The 12,997-nt window shown below is 35.8% G+C and overlaps 8 protein-coding genes and 1 non-coding gene across 9 annotated transcripts; 4 read left to right on the forward strand and 5 right to left on the reverse strand. All coding sequences in view use genetic code 12, as the record gives it.

The window, feature by feature from the left end:
• Window position 1: 1 nt before the first annotated feature.
• Window positions 2-292, forward strand: SMX4 (U4/U6-U5 snRNP complex subunit; the record flags this gene model as incomplete). Its single annotated transcript, XM_019475553.1, has 1 exon — window positions 2-292. One exon carries the CDS (start codon window positions 2-4, stop codon window positions 290-292), a length of 291 nt encoding a protein of 96 aa, XP_019331098.1.
• A 68-nt stretch (window positions 293-360) lies between these two features.
• On the reverse strand, window positions 361-1,434 carry CAALFM_CR07340CA (uncharacterized protein; the record flags this gene model as incomplete). The annotated part of the gene is made up of 1 exon (XM_707249.2): window positions 361-1,434. One exon carries the CDS (start codon window positions 1,432-1,434, stop codon window positions 361-363), a length of 1,074 nt encoding a protein of 357 aa, XP_712342.2.
• A 583-nt stretch (window positions 1,435-2,017) lies between these two features.
• CAALFM_CR07350WA (uncharacterized protein) lies at window positions 2,018-4,471 on the forward strand (the record flags this gene model as incomplete). The annotated part of the gene is made up of 1 exon (XM_707248.2): window positions 2,018-4,471. The coding sequence occupies one exon, from the start codon at window positions 2,018-2,020 to the stop codon at window positions 4,469-4,471; it is 2,454 nt and encodes an 817-aa protein (XP_712341.2).
• Window positions 4,472-4,864: 393 nt separating this feature from the next.
• PIF1 (DNA helicase) lies at window positions 4,865-7,585 on the forward strand (the record flags this gene model as incomplete). The annotated part of the gene is made up of 1 exon (XM_707247.2): window positions 4,865-7,585. The coding sequence occupies one exon, from the start codon at window positions 4,865-4,867 to the stop codon at window positions 7,583-7,585; it is 2,721 nt and encodes a 906-aa protein (XP_712340.2).
• A 379-nt stretch (window positions 7,586-7,964) lies between these two features.
• CAALFM_CR07370WA (uncharacterized protein) lies at window positions 7,965-8,348 on the forward strand (the record flags this gene model as incomplete). Its single annotated transcript, XM_707246.1, has 1 exon — window positions 7,965-8,348. One exon carries the CDS (start codon window positions 7,965-7,967, stop codon window positions 8,346-8,348), a length of 384 nt encoding a protein of 127 aa, XP_712339.1.
• Window positions 8,349-8,427: 79 nt separating this feature from the next.
• KSR1 (3-dehydrosphinganine reductase) lies at window positions 8,428-9,360 on the reverse strand (the record flags this gene model as incomplete). Its single annotated transcript, XM_707245.2, has 1 exon — window positions 8,428-9,360. The coding sequence occupies one exon, from the start codon at window positions 9,358-9,360 to the stop codon at window positions 8,428-8,430; it is 933 nt and encodes a 310-aa protein (XP_712338.2).
• A 201-nt stretch (window positions 9,361-9,561) lies between these two features.
• Window positions 9,562-10,329, reverse strand: MRPL8 (mitochondrial 54S ribosomal protein bL17m; the record flags this gene model as incomplete). The annotated part of the gene is made up of 1 exon (XM_707243.1): window positions 9,562-10,329. One exon carries the CDS (start codon window positions 10,327-10,329, stop codon window positions 9,562-9,564), a length of 768 nt encoding a protein of 255 aa, XP_712336.1.
• Window positions 10,330-10,706: 377 nt separating this feature from the next.
• LPD1 (dihydrolipoyl dehydrogenase) lies at window positions 10,707-12,182 on the reverse strand (the record flags this gene model as incomplete). The annotated part of the gene is made up of 1 exon (XM_707241.2): window positions 10,707-12,182. One exon carries the CDS (start codon window positions 12,180-12,182, stop codon window positions 10,707-10,709), a length of 1,476 nt encoding a protein of 491 aa, XP_712334.1.
• A 467-nt stretch (window positions 12,183-12,649) lies between these two features.
• On the reverse strand, window positions 12,650-12,724 carry tK(UUU)2. Its single transcript has one exon. It is a non-coding gene; the product is annotated as a tRNA-Lys (tRNA).
• Between the last annotated feature and the right edge of the window lie 273 nt (window positions 12,725-12,997).

Here is a 12,997-nt window from a genome sequence, read left to right on the forward strand (position 1 = left end):
CATGTCAACAATACAAGCCGAACAACAACAAGACCAGCAACCATTGGACTTAATTCGTTTCCAGCTAGATGAATATGTTTTAGTTAAATTAAGAGGTGCAAGAGAATTGAAAGGAAAGTTACAAGGTTATGACAGTCATTGCAATATGGTATTGAGTGATGCTGAGGAAACGATATACACATCCAATGAAGACGATGATAGTGAGAACACTTCTGAAGAACCTATAGTGAAAAAGACTGCCATGGTATTTGTTAGAGGAGATTCAGTTATTTTAATAAGTCCAATACAGTAAATACTTAAAGAAATATAATACAAAAAAGTAATTATAATTGGTAATAAAAACAACATAGAAGCATAAGCTTAGATCATTTCTATGTCGCCATCTTCATCTTGTTCTTCCAATATATGCTTGATCTTTTCAACTTTGCGTGCATGTTTGGACCATTGAGCCTTGATAACTTGGTTCTCTTGGTACGATATAGAAATATCCTTAATAGCTTTATCAATCAAATCATCATACTCATCCAAGTCTGTATTTTGATTAATATCGTGTAAACTTGATCTTGCCAATTTGTAAAGTAGCTTTTGCGAATCCTCGCTTGAACTTTGAGTCTCAACTTTGTCAAATACTCTGCTGTTACTCTCTAAAATATCGTGTACTTGTGATAAAAGAACATCATTTAATTCACTAACTGCCGTCCTCTCCGCAAAAAATCGGCTAATATCCAGTTTGGCAAATACCAAGTGGTTGTAGTTGACTTGGACACTGTTCTCTGTACCTTCATCATCAATATTACGTAATAGGGATGGATGAATCACCCGTGCTGTGGAACTAGTAATGTTTGAATTAAAATTGCTGACAAGGTTAGTGACTTTGTCTAATAAAGGCTTCTGCACGGTTTTTATGTCGTCGATTTTGGCATTCAATTCCGTCTCTTGGTTAACTAGTGAGCTCAATTTATTCTTTGCGTCTGTTAGAACTTCAGGTTGGTAACCTTCTGCATGCTTGCGAGACTCGATCGCCAAAATATTTCTTAACTCATTCAAATATGATTCATAGGTGATCTGAACTTTGTCTGCCTCAAATTTCAATTGTTCTAATCTAACTGCAGCCTCCGCTAGCTTATTTTTGAACGACTCGGCATCTGCTTCGTCTATTTTAATATTGTCAGGTTCGATTTCATCCTTGCTGATGCTGTTTTCTTCTGCTGTACTAACTTCCTCTTTAGTTTCATTATCATCTGGATTTGAAGTGTTTCTTTTCTCTTTGTGAGTTGATAATAAACGCACAGTATTGTGAAGCTCTAATATGTCACTTCGTAATTTTAAATACAGACTGAAAGTTTTGTCATAGTATACCACATAGTTCTTTATACTTTCCTCTATCAACTTTTGTTGCTTGATGCCAATATGTTTAGCAGGATTACTTGACATTTGATGCTTGATGACGTGCTTATGTAAATTTGCTAGTTTGAACAGGGTGGATACTCCATAGTGTTATTAATATTGTTTATTTTTTTTTGTTTGTATCGTCCAGCTTCTCATTTTTCAGGTTTCTCATTGTGATCTGTATTTCTGCTTCTTATAAGTAAACACAACTCTTGTAATTCACCCGATATTTCCACTGATAACGGTAGTAGGGGAACATATAATATAAAATCAAAAAGTTGTGAACTGTTTGAAATAAAATGGTGGTGGTTATAATAAATTGAAGAAATCATCAGCAGTTTCTCAAAACCTATACAAGAATTATTAGATGATAAATGGTTTGATCTTCTTGCCTATTTTGTTTTGAATTGGCTTTACGGTGTTTATAGCATATAGCTCAATTAAGCGTCTGTTCATAATAGTCACTACAGCACCAGACTCTCCTACCATGTTATAATACAAGAAAACAATTTATCGAGTCACGTGCATATAGAAGTAATATTTCTCTACACTCGCGAGCAAGCGAGTACATAAAAAGTCTTGTTGTGATGAAAAAAAAGAACACCGTACAGTTTCCTCTTTAACAAGGATGAACGACCTGATATACGAAACGGTGGATGCCAACTTATACGTTTATACTATTCAATTGCTAACGTCAAATAATAATGTCCACAACATTAATGCATATTTTCGATTGTTATCAGCAAAAGTGTTGTCGTCAAACTTTGATTGCTTAAAGATAACAACAAGAGCAAACATATTGAAAACACTATTGATCTACTCATACCCGTTAAATATACCACTACAGGATATAATAAAACTAGCAAAATTGATAATTTACTCTACACAGAGTGAAATTGAATCCACCGATGAAGATGGTTTTGACCTTGAAGAGTTTTCCCTAAGCTTGAAGTCAGACATAGCAAATACTGTTTCATTAAAGGCAACAGCAAACGAGTTATTAGTCGACACTAATATAAAATGTCAATCACTAGGTATATTGGATTTCAGTGCCGCTGCTGATAATGATGATGATGATGATGATGAGTTATTCTTGTCGTTTATTTGTGCCAAATCATTTTATTTATCCCAGTTTTACCAAGATATAAATGACATTTTACCACTATTTGAGAATGTTTCATTTCCAAAATTCAATACTTGGTTTAAAGGAATAATACTTCCATATAAGTACTATTACAGTCATTTTGGTTTGGCCTATAGTACCAATACACTTAACAGCTACCTTTCTCCTGAAAGTTCTTATTCACTGAGATTGCATCTTTTGCTTGGTCCGTTAAAGACAGAAAAAATTCTTAACAATGAAGGCTGGTTTAAAAATGTGATATTTCCAATCGTTGATTATTATGGTAAAGATCTCCACCCATTAAATGAGTGGTTATTTGATAATGAAAACGGTTACTGTTCCAAACCTGTTGAGAGTGTTGTTAGAAAATACCAGTTTTGGCATGTATGTTTGAAATGTATTCACCACCACTACGACCTTAAGGATTACCAGATAATTTTAAACTCATTCTTGAGTGCATGTTATTTTTATGGATTCAAAGAAGACACTGATTCTGTGTCGACGATTGAACTTGTGGAAATATATGATTTGATAATTGACACCATAACACTCTTTGATATACATACTGAGGAGTTGCGATTGCCTGATATTGATTATAAAGACATTCCCTTTGACTGCCATAACTTGAAGGAGTTCCAATCAGCCACAAATCCCATTTCTCCATTGTTCCAGATCGGAGCTATTGCATATTTAAGACAAGTTATAGAAACTTGCCAGAAATTATTACCTATTAATAGGCTTACTATAAAGAAATATTTCCAACTCAAGTACCAAAATAAAGAGATGGATACAAAAAGAGAAATTTTGAAAATCACCAACAACATAAACGCCTCCAACTGGAAGCAGTTATTAAATTCAATAGCCCTCTTCCAGAAGAATTTTATTTTTAATGAAAGAATTTCTGCCACTGTTATCGAAAGGTTTTTACTTGCAAACTTGTTTGACGTAGTCGATGAGGTATATTTTGAAAAAAAGTTAGGTGATATTACTGTTAATGAACTATATGATGTTGTATTAGATAAATTTTGGGATTGTATGAACCATGCGAACAGCTTGAATGATAAATCTGGACTGCTTCATAATGCAGAGCTATGTTTGAAGTTGTTTGATAAATTGGTCCTCGAAAAAGATTTGGCAGAAGATAACCATCGTGATATTGTCAAGTTCAAGCATTTGTTCAAAGCCATAAATGCTCTAAAAAGGTTTAAACTTCTAAATCGAAACCAGCCTTACACTCCGCAGCAATTAATTATTAACTTTGCAAATGGCAACATATTGAAGCTAATCAATATTGTATTGGAGCAAAACCCAAAGTCATATTTGGCCTTTGATAAGTTATACCGAATCTTAAATGATATGATATTGTTTTATAACGATGATAACCACAAGGATGGCAAACAACATGCAGATAATTATTATTTTAATAAACTCAAAACCGCTTGTATCGAAAGTGCTTTAATTGATAATAATTTCAACTACGCCTACAAGCAGAGTTTGGAATTGTTTGATTACTTGGATGGCAAAGAAGATAGCTCTCAAATAGATGACTTGTGGTTGACGTTTTATCAAGTTGGAAAATACGTCTCTCCTCTGTGGTTTGAGAACTCTGGAGAACAAGTGGACTTGGGCATATTGACTAAACAGAGAGAGATTCTATCCTTGACTATTCTCAATTTGCAATTAAAGGAAAATAGCAAAGTTGTCTTGGCTCAATGGATGTCGTTAAACGATAAAATTCAGAGACATAGTTTAGAAAATAACATTGAAGCTGTGAAAGAAAGGTTTGATAATGAAAACTCGCAATTCAAACACTCAAAGAAACATTTGGAAAATATTGGTAACTTGGCCACAGAAATAATCAGTGATGCAAGTAAGACTACTAACAATGCAAGTGAAAAATTATCAAACTTATTTGTTTCTGGTCTTGGTTGGGCTATTGGTGCTAATCAACAGCTGTGAGACTTTTTAGTTTATAACATGTTATATGTATATTTTGTGCTCCTTTTTTTTCTCTCTCTTTTCTTCACTTGTGAAATATGCGCGCTGAAAAGAAATACTAATGGAATCCTAATACTAATAAAATATTTGGCGTCTTTTTTTTCCTTTTTCTAGGTAATAATTTTTTTTTTGTTTGGACAGTAGACCCATCACAATACATTTTACAATTTTCAACTATATACACCAAACACTGTGCTGCCACGGCAATCAAATCAAATATTTTTACCAATCAGTGGCAATAGAACAAACATAGAGATAGTAGCTTGCGGCAACCATAGTATCAATAACAAGAGGAAAATATACTCTCATTAACATTAATTTGGAAATTGTTACTAGAGAAATCATCAGTTGTATATGCTTAATGCAAACAAATCAATAATCCGACTAGCAACTTATTCCATTAGAAATAGAATTCATCATTTACGAACACTTCATAGTTTAAATTATATCAATAGTAGAATTAACATACAAGACACAAATCATATCAGACCTACGTGTCCTTGTGGATCCAAACAATTCATGTTGGAAAGCGAATTAGACCTGGCATTGATAGAGTTTCTAGATAACGACGACCCCTTCAGTGATAGTGAGATTAAGGAATCTGATGATCTACTGAAAGGGCAAAGCCATGTGTATAATGGAAGCCCTGTCACGAAAAACCTGATTTTGCAAATAGAAAAACAACAGATTCAAAAATCACCTAGACCAACTGAGACTAATAAAAGGATGCAAATACGAAAAGATCCAGACCAGAATGACAATGTTGATGATGACTCACTATCGTCGACGTTTGAATTTAGTGATATGGATGATGATTTCATGGAAGCTCTAAAAGCAGCTGAAGAAATAACTGGTAATAACACTAATTGTATAAAGAGAACTGCATCAACTCCGCTAAAGAAACCAATTGCAAAATCAATGAAAAACCTGAGTACACCTTCAAAATCAGCAGGGAAGAAATATTGCAAGTATATAAAAACGTCGTCGCCGAGCCCATCCCATTACCTAATCAGGGAATCTGGTTCTGGTGTTGATATACTTGAAGGCTCTCCTAATAAAGTGCAAGCTGACAACGCATCGCCATTCAGAATTACATCGTCATTTTCATCCCCATCACAAATACAAAACCAAGGTGTGGGTGCCAATCCTGGACCCAAATCTAAAGCCGAACAAAATGTCTCATCTGCCTCACAATCGTCATCTCCACCAATGACCGTATCCCAAGTGCGTAATCCATTCAAGGTGCCTACCCAATTCCGAAGAAACTACTCAACTCGTCCCATCACGAATCAAGGGTCAGATACCAAGAAGGGGAATAGTCATCACACAATATTATTGGCAACACAGAAACCAGGAGTACCTTTTAGCAATCCATCTGACCGTAGTTATCACAAACTTGAGAAAACGGAAGGCATTAATGAAGCACAATCTGAAGCAAAAAATGTGAAGCCAATCATTTTGTCAAATGAACAAGAATATGTATTGAAACAAGTGCTACTGGGGGTATCCCTATTTTACACAGGGTCGGCAGGTACCGGTAAATCGGTGTTGCTACGAAGTATAATCAAATCTTTACGTGATAAATATCCCAAGGGTGTTGCGGTGACAGCTTCTACCGGTCTAGCTGCTTGTAATATTGGAGGTATTACTCTCCACAGTTTTGCTGGGTTTGGTTTAGGACAAGGTAAAGTCGAAAACTTGATAAAAAAGATCAAAAGAAATAAGAAGGCTTTTACCAGATGGCGTGAAACAAGGGTTTTGATAATTGATGAAATTTCCATGGTTGATGGACATTTGTTAAATAAGTTGAATGAAATTGCCAAGAATCTCAGACGAAATAATCGACCATTCGGTGGAATTCAACTAGTAGCTTGTGGTGATTTTTATCAATTACCACCGGTCGTCAAAAAGACTGCGCATGATGGTACTGAATTAGATGATGTTGAAGTGTTTTTTGCCTTTGAATCGTCGGCTTGGAAGGAAACTATTCAGCGAACTATTACATTGAAAGAGATTTTCCGTCAAAAAGGTGATCAGCGTTTTATCAATATGTTGAATAATCTCAGAGATGGGAATGTACCTGACGATACGGCTAGGGATTTTTGTCGTCTTTCCCGTCCATTAAAATGTCCAGAAGGGATAGTCCCTTCAGAATTGTATGCTACTAGGTATGAAGTAGACATGGCAAATTCGAGAAAATTGAATACAATCCAGGGTGATGTAGTTGTTTATAACTCAGTTGATACTGGAATATTACCTGAGCCCCAAAAAACACAAGTGCTAACGAACTTTCTTGCGCCTCAAGTGCTAAACTTAAAAGTCGGTGCCCAAGTAATGTGTATTAAAAATTTTGACGATCAGCTAGTCAATGGAACCTTGGGAAAAGTAATTGATTTTGTTGATAGGGATACCTATATGAAATCAGAATCCAAAGAAAACCCATCTACAGAGACGTCCGATGAAGTATCTGGTTTGAACGATTATATTTTCAATGATTTTCAAAAACCCAAGAAAGTTGTCAAAGAGGATGCACCTATTGCAGAACAAGTTTTATTCACGGGTCAGCTTTCACAAAAAGTTGAAGAGGAACTGGAAAGCAGTAAACGTAAATCAAAATTAAAAGATGACTTGATGAAAGACTACAAAAATAAGAAATACCCTTTGGTCAAATTTTTGTTGCCGGATGGAATCACTTTCCGAACGGTTGTTGTTGAGCCAGAGCAATGGACAACCGAAGACGAAGATGGTACAGTTTTGGTGTCGCGTATACAGTTCCCGTTAATATTAGCTTGGTCGTTATCCATTCACAAGTCTCAGGGGCAAACGTTGTCGAAGGTTGTTGTTGATATGAAAAAGATTTTTGAGAACGGACAAGCATATGTGGCATTATCTAGAGCGGTATCGAGAGCAGGGTTGCAAGTTTTAAATTTCAATAGATCGAAAGTTGCATCGCACCGGAAGGTTATTGAGTTTTATAAGAATTTATCAAGTCATGAGAAGGAGAGTCGAAGTGGGCAACAGCGGTTGAATTTTATGCAAACCTCAGTAAAGTCTGTTGCAAGGGCACAGATATAGTAATTAGATTAGTTAGGCATTTAAATATAGTCTACTCTGATTTTATTTTGGCTCGGCAAATATATGAGTAGTTCTCAAATTAATAGAACCCAATGAAAGTTAATCTATAGCACAAATTCAAAAAGAAAGAGAATAACAACAAAAGCCAAAGATGTGTGGTTTGGTACAGGTTTTGTTGAAGGCAGGAATTTTTGTGCGTGCGGTTTGGTCCAATAAATCATGTCTATCAAATCAGATTGTTCGCTGGTGTATCAAATGCGAACAAAATGTGACTTTTGTTTTAGGTACATTGACAACTTTATACTGAAGATAATTCTGTTCCACCACATATACTAGTTTAGTGGGGGTTTTAAAAAAAAACATAAATATTCAAAACGAAATGGGTAGAATTCATGGTTTCTTAGGAGGTGTATTGCTAACATCGTCTTTGGCGTATTCCACGAGTCAATATATTAACAAAAACCAACAATTCATCTCACAAAATTTACGTCAATCGGACTATATCATCAATAATAGAATTTTAAGTGATGCTGATGCCAAATTGCGTGAAAATTACGTTCCAGACTCACATGTCAAATATCAATCTCGAGTGAATTTTGCTGAAACTTGTAAGGATATTTGGAATGAAGAAATCATAACCATGGTGAACTGGGTGTATAGTCTCAATTGGTATAAAATGGGTTTAGATATTGATGCTAAAGTAAACCAATGGACTGATAGAATTGCTGAATCTGTTGCCAAGAAGGCTGAAGAAAAGAAATAAGAGATGACTAAAGGTACTTCGTTGCTTTTTTAGTTTGTTAAACTACTTATTATTGTAATAAATACAGAAATTAAAATAATTATTCCTTTTTTGTCTTCTTGAACGAGTTTTTTATATCTCTGTTAATGAACCAATTTGCAATTGGAGCAATGAGCAGCACAATGAAACTCACCAATATCTGGAAAAACCCCCATTGTCGTGGTGAAGAAATGCCTAAAACAGAACAGCCCAAAAACCACCCGATAAAATCCGTAGTTATCGAATCATATCCTTTGTCTAATTGATCTATTATCAACCTAGCACATTCATCTCCAGGGATAGGATTGCTGGGACCCTCAATTTTCTTGGTGATATCAGGTTTGGTCTTTTGTTCTTCTTCAAATCCTTCGCTTTGGAAATTCCCAGGGAAAACACATGTGACACGATAGTTGTATGGTGACAACTCTTGGCGTAAAATAATGGATAATGATTCAATTGCAGACTTCATGGGGGCATATTGCGAGTAGCCTATAAAGGGGAAAAAGCTGACGACTGAGCTGAACAATACGACGCTTCTCTTTTTGAAATTGTGTGGCTCCAAATTATCTGTGTTATTAGATAAAGCATGTTTGAATCCTGTGTGGACTACATTTATAACTGTCTTGTAATTGATGTCTATCCCCAGTTCAATGTCTACTTTAGTTAAATCTTGAAACAATTTGGGTATTGAAGAACCAGCACAACAAAAGAGTATATCTGGATCAGCAGGATCGATTGTTCGCCATAATCTAGTGCATTCGTCGTAATTTGACACATCTGCAACTGCATATGATATCTTGGCAGAAGACTCGGGGTATTTTTCTTTGATGTTTTGAATTTGGTGTTGTAGCTTTGATTCTGTTCTTGCAACTAATATTGTTGAACAGTTTTTCTCATATAATCTTTCGGCTAAGTTAACTCCTATTCCCTGGGATGCACCCACAATTAATGCTGTTTTCCCTTCAACGGGAAAGTTAGTTTTAGAAAACCACATTAGCGAAGGGGCTCTTTGTTGTATTATGAAAGTTCGTTAACTCTCTTGTTTTGATGGATTACTTTTTGATTTACAATCTTTTCGTGTTTTTTTTTTACCCTGGACAATATTGTTAGTTAATGCGTTTTCACTTTTTCTTTTCATTTCAAACGATTATATTTACAAAACTAATATATTTACAAGTATATAATCCCGCTATGTCTATTTTTGTTCTTGTTGTTGTTTCAAAAATGGAGATTGTGGGATATTAATGCTTTGTCTTTCTGGTCTTGGTTTGGTTTTAAACTGCTTAGACACTAATAATTTACCCTTTAATTCACCCAGGTGTCTTGACATGTTTGGTAAGTTGGACAAGTCACTCTTAATTTCTTCTGGAACCTCGCCCGTTTCTTCAGCAACATTGAAAAATTCTTTTTTACATGTCTCAACTGCTTCCCTAAATACTTGTTCCCCGTTGACTCTATATTGCGTTAATTTTTTAATGTTCAATTCAGTGATATCATCTAATTCGATTCCTTGTAATTCCAATCTGGCCACAGTTTTAGCAGTATACCACAATTTGATCTCATAATTGGAATCCACAAGCTCTATTACACTCATAGGAGCTTTGTCGTCTCCTAATCTTGGTTCTAATTTTATCACCCTGGTAAACCCATGAGTTCTTTGTGGATACCTATTGATGATGTCTTCAAGCATTTTCAGTCCACACTCTACTCTGTCTGGTGGTTGTAAATAGCTTAGTGCCTTGATGCTCTTCAATTTGTCTTCTAAATTGGTGACGGCTTCGGGTAATTCTTTATTCTGTTTGATGGTATTGGCCAAAAACTTTTCGATATATGGTTGAGCTGCTTTGGCTTTGGCAGAAGTGGTCACTATGTACTCATGACGAATCAAATTGGCACACAAGTTTTTATATATCATTTTCTTGTGGGAGGCAACATTTTTTTGAATAGTGAATACCTTGGGCATCTTTGTGGTGATAGGGTTGATTAAAAGAGAAAGGTCTATAAATATTTCAACGACTTGGGCTTGAAATAAAAATTTTCAGGTCAAAAAATGTTTTGAGTATAGTGATCCATGTGCAGGAAATTGTGCGCAAAGCTATAACGTTACTAGTAGTAGGACACTCCATCATCATTATTACAATTGGCAAACTGATCAAAATAAATATATATGTGTTATTATTTGTGTATTTATGTATAGATGTGATTGTCTTATATGGCTCAGATAATTCAGTATTTAGATAACCTTAAAAATGAGAGCAAAAGAGTGAAAAAAAAGTAAAAAAAATCAAATCAAATTATTTTAGTATTTACTTTTCATTACTGTTGTATTCAGTATCACTTTTAAAAGTTGATTGGCTTATCAAAGGTGGCCAAAGCAGCTTCCTTGAAAGCTTCAGATAAAGTTGGATGAGCATGACATGTTCTTGAAATGTCTTCGGTGGAAGCACCATATTCTAAGGCCAAACCAGCTTCAGCAATCATTTCACCTGCATTTGGACCAATAATGTGGACACCCAACACTCTTTGGGTTTCGGCATCAGCAATGAATTTCACGAAACCATCAGTGTCCATGTTGGTTTTAGCTCTGGAGTTGGCAATGAATGGGAATTTACCTACTTTGTATTTGATGCCTTGTTCTTTCAATTGTTCTTCGTTTAAACCAACCCAGGCAACTTCTGGGTGAGTATACATAACAGAAGGGATGTTAGCATAGTTTACATGACCGTGACCTTTCTTGATGTATTCAGCAGCAGCGATACCTTCTTCTTCAGCCTTGTGGGCCAACATAGGACCGAATGTGACATCCCCAATAACTCTGATGTGGTCATGTTTAGTCTTGAATTGGTCGTCAATAATCAATCTTCCCTTGTTATCTTTCTCTAAACCAATGGCTTCAAAGTTCAAACCTTCAGTAAATGGTCTTCTACCAATGGCAACCAACAAGACATCGGCTTCAAGGTCAGATTTTTTACCGGATTTGACATCTTCAACTTCGATCTTGACCACTTCACCATCTCTTTCACCTTTAACAACCTTTGTACCTAATTTGAAGTCCAAACCTTGTTTGGCCAATAATTTTTGAGATTGTTTAGCAACTTCAGCATCCATACCGGCACCAATAGCGTTCTGGAATTCGATAACAGTGACTTTAGAGCCCAATCTTGCGTAAACGGAAGCCATTTCCAAACCAATGATACCTCCACCAATGATGGCTAATCTTTCTGGTACTTCTTTCAATGATAAAATACCAGTAGAAGTGACAATTCTTTCTTCATCTATTTCAATACCTGGGAATGGAGTTGGTTCAGACCCAGTAGCAACGATGATGTGGTCGGCTTCAACTTCTTGTGCTTCGCTGCCGTCAATTGGAGTGACTTTGACGGTTTTTTCGTTAACAAAAGAACCGGCTCCTTTCAAGTAGTCAACCTTGTTCTTTTTGAACAACATTTCAATACCACCGGTCAATTGTTTGACGGCTTTTTCCTTGGCAGCCATCAATTTTGGAAAATCAACGCCAACTTCACCTTGGATGGAAATACCTCTTTCTTTGGCTTCGTGTTGGATTTGGTGTAATAAATGGGAGTTGTTCAATAAAGATTTGGATGGGATACAACCAACATTCAAACAAGTACCACCCAATGCACCTCTTTTTTCAATACAGGCAGTGTTTAATCCTAATTGAGCGGCCTTGATGGCAGCAACGTACCCACCTGGTCCACCACCAATGACAACAACGTCGTATTTCTTGGTTGATGCATATCTAACAAACTGGGCCAATTTTCCATTGGCTGGAATAGATTTGAATGATCTTAACATTTGTTGAGAAGAATATATAATGTGAACAGAAAGAAAGAATATTTATAGAATCTTTAGTCCGGTCTCTCTGAGTTGATTCTTTGATGAGTTTCTGACAAATTAAATTTTTCCCAGCAAGAAAAAAATACAATGTGCGAGTGTGTGCGAATGCTTGAGAGGTGTCCGACAACTGCAATATATATGTCCGAATTTCACAGAGTGCACGACCACTTTCTCGCCTCCTCCTGACTATTCCGGGCAGGTATTTATGCCTGACACTGGAGTCGATTTGTAATCACCTTAAAATACAGTTGTTTACTATTTCCATGTCCGTGGCAAAAAAAAACATACTGGTGAAAAGTAAAAATAAATGACTACGTCTGTTTACTTATTCTATCTCCGTTAAGCAATCTCCGAAGGGTCTAAGTACAATGACTGATCTGCTCGGAGCTCATAGGAAAGCTGCAAGTTTAAAAAATAAAAATAAAAGCCCAACGCGGGACTCGAACCCGCAACCTTGAGATTAAAAGTCTCACGCTCTAAGCCGATTGAGCTAGCTAGGCGCTTCTTGATGTGTGGTAATGCTCAAATATTGTCATATCCATATATCAATACTAATTTTTTTTGCAATAATTTTGTTTTTAATGATTTGAACTTTCATAGCAAAGCCAATTCTTATACATGTATATACATGAAATGGTTAAATTATTTTGGTTTTAGTATCATTTTTGAGAAGGGGACTGTGTAGGTGACTCCAGCTCATCTGACACATTTTTGCAGTAATCAGCCATCCAAGAAGTTGCTTCAATTACAAAGCAGCAGTTTACATGAGAATA

Source organism: Candida albicans, chromosome R (assembly GCF_000182965.3).
Source record: "Candida albicans SC5314 chromosome R, complete sequence".
Lineage (NCBI taxonomy): Eukaryota > Fungi > Ascomycota > Pichiomycetes > Serinales > Debaryomycetaceae > Candida > Candida albicans.